At 41.0% G+C, this 13,966-nt stretch overlaps 1 protein-coding gene across 1 annotated transcript in view; it reads right to left on the bottom strand.

Moving 5' to 3' along the window:
- LOC123503748 (tyrosine-protein phosphatase 99A-like) overlaps positions 1–13,719 on the bottom strand; it is a 783,535-nt gene extending 769,816 nt beyond the window's left edge. The window contains exon 1 of the mRNA XM_045253746.1: positions 13,203–13,719. Within this exon, the coding sequence (XP_045109681.1) occupies positions 13,203–13,308 (106 nt within the window). The 5' untranslated portion in view covers positions 13,309–13,719. The remainder of the gene's footprint in view (positions 1–13,202) is intronic.
- Positions 13,720–13,966: the final 247 nt, after the last annotated feature.

The raw sequence follows: 13,966 nt of genomic DNA, 5'->3' as shown, positions 1-13,966 counted from the left end.
ATGGTACTGAAGGGGTTAACATTACCACTCAACGGGACGCATTCACTTAGGTATTCTCATTGAGGGCCCTACTGTCATCTCTTTAGATCTATATATTCTCGCTTTGCCTCTAATACACGACTGAAACCCCGCTGTTGTGGAGGGCGATGTGACAAGGCAACCAGTCAGTTAGCAAGCACCCAAACCCATCTGTCGCTCCACCACCATTATCCATCCACCCGTGCTATTTTATTAGTATAGTTTATTGCCAGTAACACTTTTTATCTCCCTTTTTTCACACTTTTTTCCATCTCTCTTGCCATTTATCCAGGTATTGATGATTTTCGTCTTTTCGTCTTTTTTTCTTTCATTCCTTGCAATCTTAATTCATCTTATGCATTTTTTTCCGTGTTTCCTATTTCTTGCTTCCTATGGTCTTAGTATAGCTAAAGTCTGCCTTGCCTCTCTACCTAGCCAGCTGTGATGAATGGGTACAAAGACGCTCTTGTTTGTGCTTTCGTCCCTCGCTCACGCCCAGGATAAGGATGACGCGATCAATGCAGGTGACCTCAAACCTTGAGCGTGCATGACGAACAATATGAAACCCAAGGGATTCAAACCAACACGCCTTTATCAACCTATTACATTCCGCAACCTTCCTTGTACGTATGTGTCACATCCACGCGTACTCCACGGCGACCATCACGTTCATGAAGCTATTTGCTACTTCCTTTCTTTTAAAAGTGCTTGTCGACGTTAAATTATTAGGCCATATCATATGACTAACAACGTTTTGCTATGTAGGTCATATTTTATAAGACCAATGGAATATTATGACCAATTACCTATTTTCCTATTACAAAGACTAAGACTCCAAAAAAAAGTGTTTATGGGCGACTGTTCCTGATACGAGTCTCAACCCAACTATCGTAATGAGCCTGTCAAGTCCAGCCCGCCACCAGAGACGGCGAACTAACCTCAAAAACCCAAACTGCGAGTGTCTTAGGAGTCCACTCACCTCCATTACAGGAACCATTTTATCATGCGACAAGTAGAGCTGACAGAGCATTAGACACTCTTTGGCACTAATCGCATATAATTATACAATACATATTAGAGCAATAGACTCGCACACACACACACACACACACACACACACACACACACACACACACACAGACCTCTTTATCTGTTGTTTTCTTTTTAATCTCATTGAGTAGGTCAGTTATCGACATTGGCAAGGGGGTCCTCAGGTTACCAACGCCACGCCAACAGGCAGCTGAACATGCATTACACACGAGTACTCAACAAACCCTGGGTAGGCCATAATATTTTCTCAGCAATATTCGCACATGGTTTCAGGTAAATGACAGCCCAAGTATTTACCTTGTCGAGGAAACATACTAACTTTCACATACATGCATATGTATATACACTTCCCACACATTACTTGCTTAAAACTACCACTAACGCCCGTTGGGTATCACAAAAAACACGAGGAATGGCGCGTTGGGAGTGAAGGAGGCGGCGTGTCGGTGGCGGTGATGGTGTAGGGAAGGACAGCCAAGGCAATCCTGGCGGTACCCTGTTAAGCCAATTAGCAACACTTACACGCCCTTAAGTGACTTAAAAATAGGATCACCCTCAACAGAAATATGTTGAAGTGCTCCTTTACTCCTCCATTTGTTACGGGCAAGTCTTGGAGCACGTCGACCCCCACGCCCCACCATTCCCTCGCCCTCAGAGACCGACCCGCCTCGACGCTGCCTGGCAACCGACCCTTCGCCCCAACGCCAGGGATTTGCAAACTGGGGGAGGAAATCCTGATAGCTAATTAACCGTCAGAGCCCAATAGGGTGACGGGAGGAGGGAGAGGACTGAGCCAGGAGTCGCTAGCACGGATTTACTAAGCAGTAAGAAGAACGATGGACTCAATATAATATCAGACATTTTTATTAGACGGTAAAACTCTATGAAAAAAATATTGGATTAAAAGTTACGGTGGAAAGGGCATTTATGCAATAAAAACTAACTTTTGCTTAACAGGTCACAACACAGCGAGTGGTGCTTGCGAGGTGATGTCTGATAGCACCACACATTCGGAATACGGAAGCAGCACAGCCTCTCGCCACCAAGTGACCTTCCTGCATCACTGTTCCTCCTCCAGTGATATCTAATCAATCATACAGTTTATTAGTTCCTGCAGATGTATAAAGAAATCTGCAATATCATGTCATTTTCAAGTAAAACTCTTAGCAATATTCATTACCTCGCGACGTTGTCATTAAGTGCAGAATAACATGATGAGCACCTTTACGTCAGTCTTTTACGAGAAGCAGCCTCCACAAGCATGTGGGAGAAGAGGTGTCGGACTCTGACGCAAAGGATTCTCTCAGAACGCTCGACACACTCATAACCGATGTCCCTAATATTACGGAATGAAGTACTTGTAGATATGTGTCGAGTCATCGTGAGGGAGTGAAGACCAGCCAGACAGTCAGCCAGCCAGCCAACCAGCCAGCCCGGCACGCCAGCACGCCTACAGCTTTCCCTGGGGGCATGACGCCTCCCGCCAACTGACGCGTGACAGTGGCTAATTGGTTACCTGTCTTTGTGTCTGTCTGTTCTTCTGTGATCTTACTCTCTCTCTACTGGCGCAGTACATATCGCTGCACGCCTTGTAGTGTCTATGCCCTTTCATGACCTGAAGACGTTCAAGAATACCAGATCTGAGTACATCTAACAATCTAACAAAGTACAATCACCATTAGGAGTTTCTGGATAAATCATAAGAAAACGTCCGACAGTTTCTTGAGGAAAAGCTTTAAGAAATAACTTGTTTTTACTATTTCTATCGTTATTATTATTATCATTATTATATTATGTTACGGCCCGCCCGTAACATACTCCACTACCATCACCTCCTCCGCTTGCTACCTCGTTCGCCACCTCTCCACTTCCCTCCACGTCACAGTCTCATGAAACCCCGCTCCTGTCCCGAAGTAGGATTCGCGCGGCCCCATTCGACTCAAGCGGAAGTCTTAAGCGAGCTCACTGATTTTTGGAGGGCAGTCGAGGTCAAGCCCTCAACCAGTGAACACACCGCCTCTTGGAATACCGTGGGATCCACATCACCCAGCACTTCACCACTGCGACACCTCATAAGTATCACTTCCCCTCCTCCCGTTTTTCCACATTGCCTCCATATAGGATTTGTATTATTGTTATGTATTGTTAAGTTGGGTTCTTTAGGGTTATATTTATTTGTTATATCTATCTGTGTATGTCAGTTTCATGTGTGTTTTGTTATTGGGTTATTAAATAGCTTCTTAGGTGCCTTGTAGTGTTTTTTGTTATTGTTCACCGGCTCCCCGATGCCAATCTTACCCATTTAACCGGTGAACGTAACAATTATTATTATTATTATTATTATTATTACTATTGTTATTATCATTATTATTGTTTTTATTATCTTTATCATTGCCATTAGCATCAAAATATTACTATTATTATTGTTTTTATTATCTTTATCATTGCCATTAGCATTAGCATCAAAATATTACTATTTTTATTTTGTTTTTATTATTATCTTTATCATTGTCATTAGTAGCAGTATCATTATCCTGGTTTATCATTTCTATCATTTTTTATTGATAACACAACTACCACTAGCCTTATCAGTGCAATCATTTATCACCATCAGTATCTCTTACACCATCATTATTTTCACTAACGTGGATGTTTCGCCATTTGAAACCCGTCACAGGAGCGGGTTTCCAGGCATAGAGACGCGCCTCATTTAGTGGTAATGGCGTACGGGATTTCACATGCGTCTCAGTGATTCGCTTATTTCCATTTGTATCAGACCCTTGAGATTCGATAATTTCATTCTGGTGCATGCACACATCCTAATTTCACTTCTGGGACCTCTAAAAGTCTGCACGTGTATTGCCGCGCTCCAGGATTCCCCGCAGCAGAGTACTAACCATTATTTTAACATCCCCACACATGATCGTAAAGAAAGTAACCATTGACCAAGTGATTAAAAAGTAAACTCAACATTATTTCGACATTCCCACACGAGCTCATAATGAATAACTGAGCTGAACTGTGAAAATACTCCATGACACTGGGAACCATGTCATTATTTAGGGAAAAAAGAAAGTCAATAAACCTCTACAAAGTAATCAGTGACATCTTTTCCCTTCTTTTCCCTTTGGCAATCTCCTGGCCGGTAATTTAAAAGATCAATAAGTAAGTGAAATAACCTGAATGACAAGACGATTTCTGGTAAACTTTAAGAGATGCAGTGAGTGGAGGCAGTCTAGGTCACTACTATACAGCGAGCGGCACAAAGGATCACCAGACGGGGACAAACAAGAGCAGACGCGTTAATCCCCCAGGTGGCTGTTTGTTACAAGCATGCCAAATAAATATAACAAGCAGACGTAGTAACCTGAGCCGCCTAACATTTGTATGAAGGATATGGGGCAGTAGGTAAGTCATATGTGCAACTCAACTCTCCTTGCACATGTGATTTGTACAAAATGTTTAGCCACTTGAAAAAAAAAAATATATGAAAAAAAGTTTACTGACTCGTTAACTTTACTGACATTTTCATGTTAAAAAAAAGTTAGTGGTATGTTACTAAAAATAATAAAATAAAACAATGTGTCCTTAACCCCTTCAGTACTAGGACTCATTTCTACGTTGACTTTTGCGTTTGACTACATAATTTTATTGACATTAGGAAAGCTCTATGGAGGTCAGAAGATTCATGATGATCAGAATTTTGACTATTTTAATCTTGAAGCTGTATATAATCACCAAATAGTAAAAAGAATGAATATGAAAACCCGTCGTGGAACTGAATTGGTTAAGCAACGTCATGTGCTACTAGAATGAATAACTGAACAAATCTACATTCACCTTCATTCACGCTTTGGATGTTCATTAACACGCTTCACGTCCTGTTAAACCTTTACTCGTCCTTCCCAGAGCCGAAAAAATAATAATCTCCTTTTCTAACGTTTATTTTGAGCGAAGAAAATAGGCATCCCCAATTAAGGAGCGCGTCAATTCGATTTACGAGTTAGTATGACTCTAAAAAACGCTAATGACCAGTTTATTTTTCAGCAAACTATGTGACCTTAAAAGACAGTGATAACAAAGAAAAGAGAAAAAAAAGGAAAGAAGCAAGAAGTGAAATAAGTCGAGTAAACCATTAAAGAAATCCATCCCTAACTACTGGCAATTAATAGATACGATAAGACCGATATTATAACACATCAGCAGCAAAAGAGTCAACAGGGTAATAGGTAGATCATTAATATCAGGTAGTGTTTTCAGGGCTTACGTCCAATAATTACACTACACCAATGATGCAAGTGTTTTAGCTGTTGTATAAAGAAGGCAATCAGGGCAATGCACCAGCAAGAGAAGCTTAATCATGGTAATGCGAGCCACGGCAATTAACGACAGGGAAAGAAACATTTTAAATAGATTATTATACCAGTTTGTGTCCTCTGCAGCCACCACTCATTGGTTGCCATGGCAGGGCTTGTCTTCTGCTCTCATAGCAACACTGATGTCGTGATGTTCCCTCATGTTGTTGGCAAGGTCTTCAGTAAATGTAATTCCTTATTAAACTTCAGAATGTGTGACAGTTCAACAATTAATTTATTTGTGTCAGCCTGGACGGTTTGCTTTACGTTTCCTGTCAAAAAAAAATATCGTGTGTTAACTTTTACGGCGGCCTGATGTGGTGTGAAAGGGGAGGACCACTCCCAGGTATGCCTCGTGCCAATGATTAATTTGGATCACTTCCAGAACACGTGGCTGTGTAAGGCTGGATATATAAAGTAATCCATTGCAAGTGGGAAAGGTCATTAACAACATGAAAAGTTAAAATCCTACTTCTCCATAAAACTTGTACTTTATCATTAACTAATTAGAGTAGAACAGTTTCAAAAGTCATTTAACTAAGTACAACGGCAGGTTACACACTCTTTACGTGCTTCACTTGATATGTATATTTTCTTTACGTGCCTCACTTTAAATGTATAATTTTTTTTATCATCTAATTGTGTATATTTGTTTGTGAGTGTCTGTGGAGGCGTGTGTAAAAAAAATCAAAGAACACTTCCTCATTTATCAAGATAAGCTGGAAATAATAAAACCATTCTTTTTCGTGATGAGTTTCCGTCCAAACAAGATGAGTATTTTTATAAAATCTTCTTGCCCATGGAGGTTGAATGGCATGAGTAAAGGCATCAACTCTTTAAACTAAAAAGTGTTCATGTATAAGAAAAATTTTATTACTAACATGTGTAGCAAAAACCAGAATATTACGGTTCATCTATCGCCTCACGCCTTAACTGGTGAAAAACAAAGCAGGACACTATACCAGTTCTCAAGAGTGACAGTTGCACAGTAGCCTGGGTGAAGCTGCATTTCATTGTTTCATACTGCCTGTGTTATATAACCTGATACGTAATCTGACACTTCAACACACCAGTCCTCACGTGTGCGCATCTGCAAGGCCAAGTATACCACCACTCACAGCCTCACGACACCTGTTTCTCAGTATCATAACTATTCTATTCACATTCCCTACGTATGAGTTACCCAACATTCCGCCTTTGTATTCCCTTTACCAGTAACTTTTGAAACAAACTTCCCTTCTCCTTTTGTCCTCTCTTCCTACACTTTTAACATAAGCTGCATCATGTGGCCCAGAATATTTCCTGCTGTAAAATTCAGGTGGTGTTAGGAAGGGAAAATGACGAAGGGACGAGTGGACGGGATGACGGTGGCATGTTGTTGTTATAGGAACCGTAATGAGTTATTTAGGTAATAAGGTCTCAGTTCACTATACACTGTTACCATCACAGCTGCTAATTAAACATAGGAAGGCAAAGGTACACTGGTTACATAATGAGTGCGACGATGAGCAGGGCACCATAAGGGATATGGCACGTGCATGAGGTTTTCATTGGTGCCCGTCCCTCACTCCCCTGCGCCACAACGATCATCGCGAGGGGTGAGCCGCCCGTGAAGGGTTAAACAACTAAACTATCTGATAACTACTGATATTTGAGGACAGTGAGAGCTCGTCCAAAACCTAACGACTGCGGTGGGAACATTCACATACATTCAAAAACAATGGAAAAAAAAAAAGGTATACGTACGACTGTCTGATGTAAACAATTAAATGTGATATATAAACCAGTTTGCCTGAACACCATACACTAAAACATGCACAAATGTTTGAAAGTGAGCATATTTCTATTCTTTTGCACCAGAGGACCGGGGTTCGATTCCCCGGCCGGGTGGAGATATTTGGGTGTGTCTCCTTTCACGTGTAGCCCCTGTTCACCTAGCAGTGAGTAGGTAGGATGTAAATCGAGGAGTTGTGACCTTGTTGTCCCGGTGTGTGGTGTGTGCCTGGTCTCAGGCCTATCCGAAGATCGGAAATAATGAGCTCTGAGCTCGTTCCGTAGGGTAACGTCTGGCTGTCTTGTCAGAGACTGCAGCAGATCGAACAGATCAAACACACACACACACACACACACACACACACACACACACACACACACACACACACACACACACACACACACACACACACACACACTCACACTCATACCGCGTAGTGTAGTGGTTAGCACGCTCGTCTCACAATCAAGAGGGCCTGGTTCGAGTCCCGGTGAGCGGCGAGGCAAATGGGCAAGCCTCTTAATGTGTGGCCTCTGTTCACCTAGCAGTAAACAGGTACGGGATGTAACTCGAGGGGTTGTGGCCTCGCATTCCCGGTGTGTGTTGTGTTGATGTGGTCTCAGTCCTACCCGAAGATCGGTCTATGAGCTCTGAGCTCGCTCCGTAATAGGGAAGACTGGCTGGGTGACCAGCAGACGACCGAGATGAATTACACACACACACACACACACACACACACACACACACACACACACACACCTTTATGTTTATATATACATCTTCGTTCGAAAAGTTTTCCTGAAAATTTAAAACCCTTTTCCAACACAAACATGTGTTTTGGCGGTTCTGTTTTTCCTTTGATGCAAAATAATTCGTTAAGAAAACCCTGGCGAGCCAATTAGCGTGCAGTGTATAGGAATTACCGTTGTAGAGGCCGTCCCGTTACCTTAATAATGGTAAGAAAATACCACATAAGGTTACCTAATGTAAAATAAAAGAGAATAAATGAAAAAAAAAACATTGATAAAAACAATTCATACCACACCACAAATCCACCACTTACTCGTTAAGTACGGAACAAACAAGACTTCAAGTTTCTGAAGAAATTAGGCGCATTCCTTCAAAGCAAAACGGAAGCCGTAACTACACTGGACAGATATGTGAGCGAAGAGCAAGAATTGATTAAGTTCAGAAGTCGTGCCGTTCTAGAAGCAAGTGGAAGGAAGGAGCCCAAATATTCTCAACCAAGATTTCAACTGAGTGATAAGCAAATAGAGTACAGCGTGAAGGAGAGCGTGTGTGTTTGCTCTACCAATAAAGGAATGCCACCTCTACTCGATACTGCAGTTAGAAAAAATCAACAAGACCAAGTGCTCAGAACTTAAAATATTCCTCCACCTCCAGCAAATTAATACACAAAAAAGACGTTTCAAATTTGCCATTTTTTCATACCCAATCCGGTGGTGGTTCTGCTGTGTGTTTAGTATCCTCGTGTTGCATTTGCTGTATTTTGGAAACTAAACTAAGAATATGTAAGACAATAGTCATTTTGTCAAAAAAATCTTAACTTCTTCTCTACATTGACGCGTTTCCATATTCACTCTGCTTACTATTTAGTGATTTTATACAGCTTCAGAAACTTATGTGATGATTAAGACAGTGAAGAATCTGACCATTAATCTTCTGACCTCCATAGACCCTTCCTAATGTCAATAAAATGGTCTAATCATACACATATCTCAAGGTAAAAATGTGTCCCAATATTGAAGGGATTAAAAACTGGCAATAATAAAATACTACCAGCTCAAGTACACACACACACACACACACACACACACACACACACACACACACACACACACACACGAGACTTTCCACGCCGGTTGGAAACGACTCATTTCTGCCTTGTCTCTTTTCCATCAGACGAAAGGGATTCCGGAGACCTTTTTTCTCCCTTTTCGTTGGTGATATCGATACCTTAATGATATGCGCATTAATTACAGAATTTTAAAACAAACACTGCCAGATGGAAGGGAAGGGTCACTCTTTTCAGGTATACTTTTTTAATTAAAACTTTCAAAATCAGAGAATGTGAACCAGTGGGGAATGAAGAGAAGCAGAGTAAAATTGAATTGTGCTTGAAAAAAAAAAGTAGGTATAAAAAGTCACAGAAAATACTGAATGAAATGTCGTTTCTTACAAATGCAAAGCAGAAGACAACACTACGAGATCAATACGTATTCGAGTCATGCGGAAAATAGGCACTAGTGTTTGGTTGGGTGACGGTGTTAGTGCAAGTCACGTGATTGGCTGGCTCAGGTGTGCTTGCTCAGTGATTTAATGTAACGTAACGCTGAACTCTTTTACAATATCTTTTTTTTCACACAAGATCATAAAGGAGCAAAATAAGGAAATAAGCCAGTATACCGATAATTGGCACTCCATGTATAGAGTAAACCAGTGCATATCCATCTACCATTCCTATATAATCCAGTGGTGTTATATCAAAAGTCCCAACAAAGATACAACAAGGATTCCAAAATTTATGAAAGGGATCACATTATCAATCATATAGCGCCTTATCTTGACTACCTGCAACAACTGCTAACTGGGAGTATTTAGCGTTTTCAAGGAAGCTTCAATGATTCTTAATTGAAGGGAGTATAAAAATTATTCTGTACCACCAAACAGAAAAAAAAATAAGAAAAACAAATTAGACTTCGAAAAACAACCCACAAACGTTTCAAAACACGAGCACAGGTCTTTAGAATTAAACACTGAACCTTTACATATTTACAGTTCGCGTATATTCCAATTACGTGACCTACATAACAGGTTAATGACACCACACATACTTCCGCCTAGGACGAGTGAGCTGGCAGAGAGGACTAAACACTCAACGCTCCTCAAGGTTCGAATGGTTAGGGTGAAGTGTCCCTTTATGACAGCACTTCAACTGGCCTAACTCACTCACTGTTTTATTGTGCACTCGTTAGGGAAGTATGTGAAAATAGTGATGTCATATTACGTCTTATAGTCTCTCTCTCTCTCTCTCTCTCTCTCTCTCTCTCTCTCTCACACACACACACACACACACACACACACACACACACACACACACACACACACACACACACACACACACACACAGGATGAAAATAGCTCAATGAAACAGATGAAAGATGGATAGACTGAATGCAATTGCCAGTGACAGTCAGAACTTTTGTCGCGTCAAGGCCACAGGTGAACTTCAAAACTCTAAATGACAAGTTAGCAATAAAACACAACTTGAGTATGATAAGAAAATTTTTGCATTAAGCTGGATGAAACGACCTGCTACAAATGCATATTTCATTAAAACCAAAAGAAAACATGAAGGAGGAGGATGAGGAGGAAAAAGAGAAGGAGGAGGAGGAGGAGGAGGAGGAAATAGTGGCGAAGGAAAAGAAGCAGGAGAGGAAGAAGAATGACTCTGTAATACATTTGTCAGAGTTTTGCCAGGGAAGGCTTTCTTTTTTACCAGCATAGGATATGAGGCTTTTGTCTTATTCAATGAAGTGTGTGCTGAATTCACTGTCGGGTGGGAAGGAAGCGTGTTTCACTGTTTGAACCCTGAAACTGCTCCACCACCGCGGCTTAAACTAATACAATACCAACGATAAGAAAAACTGACTAACAAAAATAAATATTTTAAATCAAAATTTAATAGGTAAGGTGTTCACAGAAAGAAATTGGCACTGAATTGAGAGGAAAACTGTAAAAGAACGATGGGAACACTAACTTCCATGCAGATTTTTTTTTTCAAGTTGCATTAAGCGATCAACACTTTATAGAACTGTAGGGACTCTCTCTCGCTTCACGGCAAGTTAATAATAAAGTTTTGACATCCCGAGGCTGACGAGCGAGCCTTTCCTCTCATCAAGGGCACGATGAATGATGGCATTATTTCAACATGCGCTATGAAAACGTCGGATAAATTTTCATCAAAAAAGAGTTCAAAACGGGAGCACAATTTTTCGAAAAGCAATGACAGAAACTCCAGCAATAAGTCTTTCAGTCTCTGGCACGCAAGAAAAAATTACTATCATCCTTCCGTTGACAGTGGAACATGTATGCTACAATGTTGCTTCCTGAGAGAGAGAGAGAGAGAGAGAGAGAGAGAGAGAGAGAGAGAGAGAGAGAGAGAGAGAGCAGTCAATACATCAGATTTTTTATTTTTAACATGTTTAACTAATGATTACCTATTACCACGAAATAACTCCATTACATTTCTATACTGAGTACAAAGCAACAAGAGCTCTGCAAAGAATAAAAAAAATAAAATTCCAAATGAACCAAGGCAGAAACGAATTTCGCCAAGAGAAGACCACCAGTTCTCCAGTTACCGATTTTCCAATAAATACCACGAGAGTCACCAGTAAAGACGGACTTGTTGCGTGAAGAACGAAAGGAAAATGAAGAAAAAGGGATAAATGAATGGGTGTCACCTTTCCGGGGCACAAACTCGCCTCAGTGGTAAAGTTCGAAGCAGTATCGAGTACCAGTGAAGCCGAACCCACAAACTCGCGACCACAGTGGTGCTTTCTGAAGCCAATCCCCGTGGAACACACCAATACACTCCCAAGACCCTACCTCCCTGCACGGCCGCTCCAAACACTCCACACAGCCACGAACACAACACCCATAAATACAGCGAAGAATTATTACAAGCATTCTACCTTATCTGTCACGACGGCCACCACTACAACCACCATAACAAACCACAATCACCACCACTACCAAACCTACATAATATTCGTATATTTTATAACTGTTCCACTGCACATTATTTTAGCAGACTGCTTCATTTAATAGAGCTTTCTATCCGGTCTTACATACCTCGGTCAGTTTCAAGTACATATAAAAATGCTATGACAATTATTGCAGTATAATAATAACGAGCTGTCAGGACCACACCACTACTAACACTATCCTCTCCCATGCCCTAAGCATCCCTCCCTCCCTCCCTCCCTCCTCTCTCTCTCTCTCTCTCTCTCTCTCTCTCTCTCTCTCTCTCTCTCCACTTAGCAGTACATACACGTGTCACCATCCCCATCTTAACACAATCTGCATCGGTCGTCTGCGCCATTTCCACCACACTCACCATAAGTCATTATCCACAATCACAACCATCTAATCACTCCTCTCAATACTCCCTTCCCCAACTCCCTGCCACCCAGTCACCAACAACCTAACATGTAGTCAGTCACCAGCTCGCCACCGCCATGCACACATCCCACGAGTGCCTCTCAGAGTGTCTGGCCCGTTGAGGGAAACACCACAAGGTTGCCGACTACCGATTCCCAAACTTTTCTCTCACCTTATTATTTCACGACATCTAAAGAAACTTTAGAGCCGATGTAGAATATTCTATATATATATATATATATATATATATATATATATATATATATATATATATATATATATATATATATATATATATATATATATATATCTATCTATCTATCTATCTATCTATCTATCTATCTATCTATCTATCTATCTATATATATATATATATATATATATATATATATATATATATATATATATATATATAATATTAAAGTAAACTACACACAGAGAAAAGCGGATTATCTTGCCGTACTTCCTACCCTACACAGTGGCTTTTAGCACTTTTGAGGGACGGGAGTACTTTGAAAGAAAAGCTTGAATGAATCATTTACTGTATTTACCGAACTAAATATAAGTGTGTATGGGTGTGCACGCGTGTGTTTATTATAATACAATAAATAAATAAATATATATATATATATATATATATATATATATATATATATATAAATAAAACACATAAGCACACATACACGTTGTCACGTTTCACAAATATAAGTGGCAGTAGGAGCAGGCCCACCTGCACGAGAGGGACGCATCTCGACACCTGACAGGCCCAGCAAGGCCAGAGAGCTTCAAAGCGAAACACACAGATCCAGCGGGCCTACCTCGAGCATATGCAGGATGCAGCCAGCAGGCGGCCACGGCCACCACCACCAGCAGCAGGAATTGGCGAGAGGGTGCGTGGGCGACACTCTGACTGTTGTTATCCATGGTAATAACCTCGGGTGGCGATATTGTCACGACGAGCCTCAGACGCTCACATCGCCTGACTCAGATCTCATTTTTTTCTTTACACAGTTTTTTTTTTTTGTACAAATCGTTACAATAATAAAAACTTATATTTCCAAGAACACACAGCACACTGAGTATTGGTTTGTCAACTTTGTTGAAGTAATTTAAGTACTTCCCTTGTTTCAAAATAAATTAAACTAAACACTCAAATTTCAGTAAACACTGCGTAGTACGAGAAACTTGCAAACATCATGAAAAAAGTGCTCACACTCCTGGAGCAGCATTACTGAGGCGAACGGCGGATGAGCGAGGAGTGAGAGAGAAAGGGAAGCTCTGGGCGGAGCGAGACAGGCGGCCGACATCACTTCACTTCCACTGCACAGTCGCGCGACCACTGACTCGTTCCGAGAAGCTTTCGGCCAGCCAGCCCGGGCCACCGCGAGCCCCCCAGCCTCCCGCTCCTCGTACGCAGATGCTAACCAGGCTTTTACGATATAATATTTACGTGTTACGAACATCATTCACACTGTTGCCACTTTCAAGGCACGTACTCAAGGCGAATTCTATACTGCATGTAATATCTTTTGAACATTTCATTCTACCATACCTTCAAAAAATCGATATACTTGTTTTCCTA

This window comes from Portunus trituberculatus, chromosome 14 (assembly GCF_017591435.1).
Source record: "Portunus trituberculatus isolate SZX2019 chromosome 14, ASM1759143v1, whole genome shotgun sequence".
Lineage (NCBI taxonomy): Eukaryota > Metazoa > Arthropoda > Malacostraca > Decapoda > Portunidae > Portunus > Portunus trituberculatus.
The sequence above is the reverse complement of the archived record's forward strand: the minus strand, read 5'-3'. Positions and strand labels throughout refer to the sequence as shown.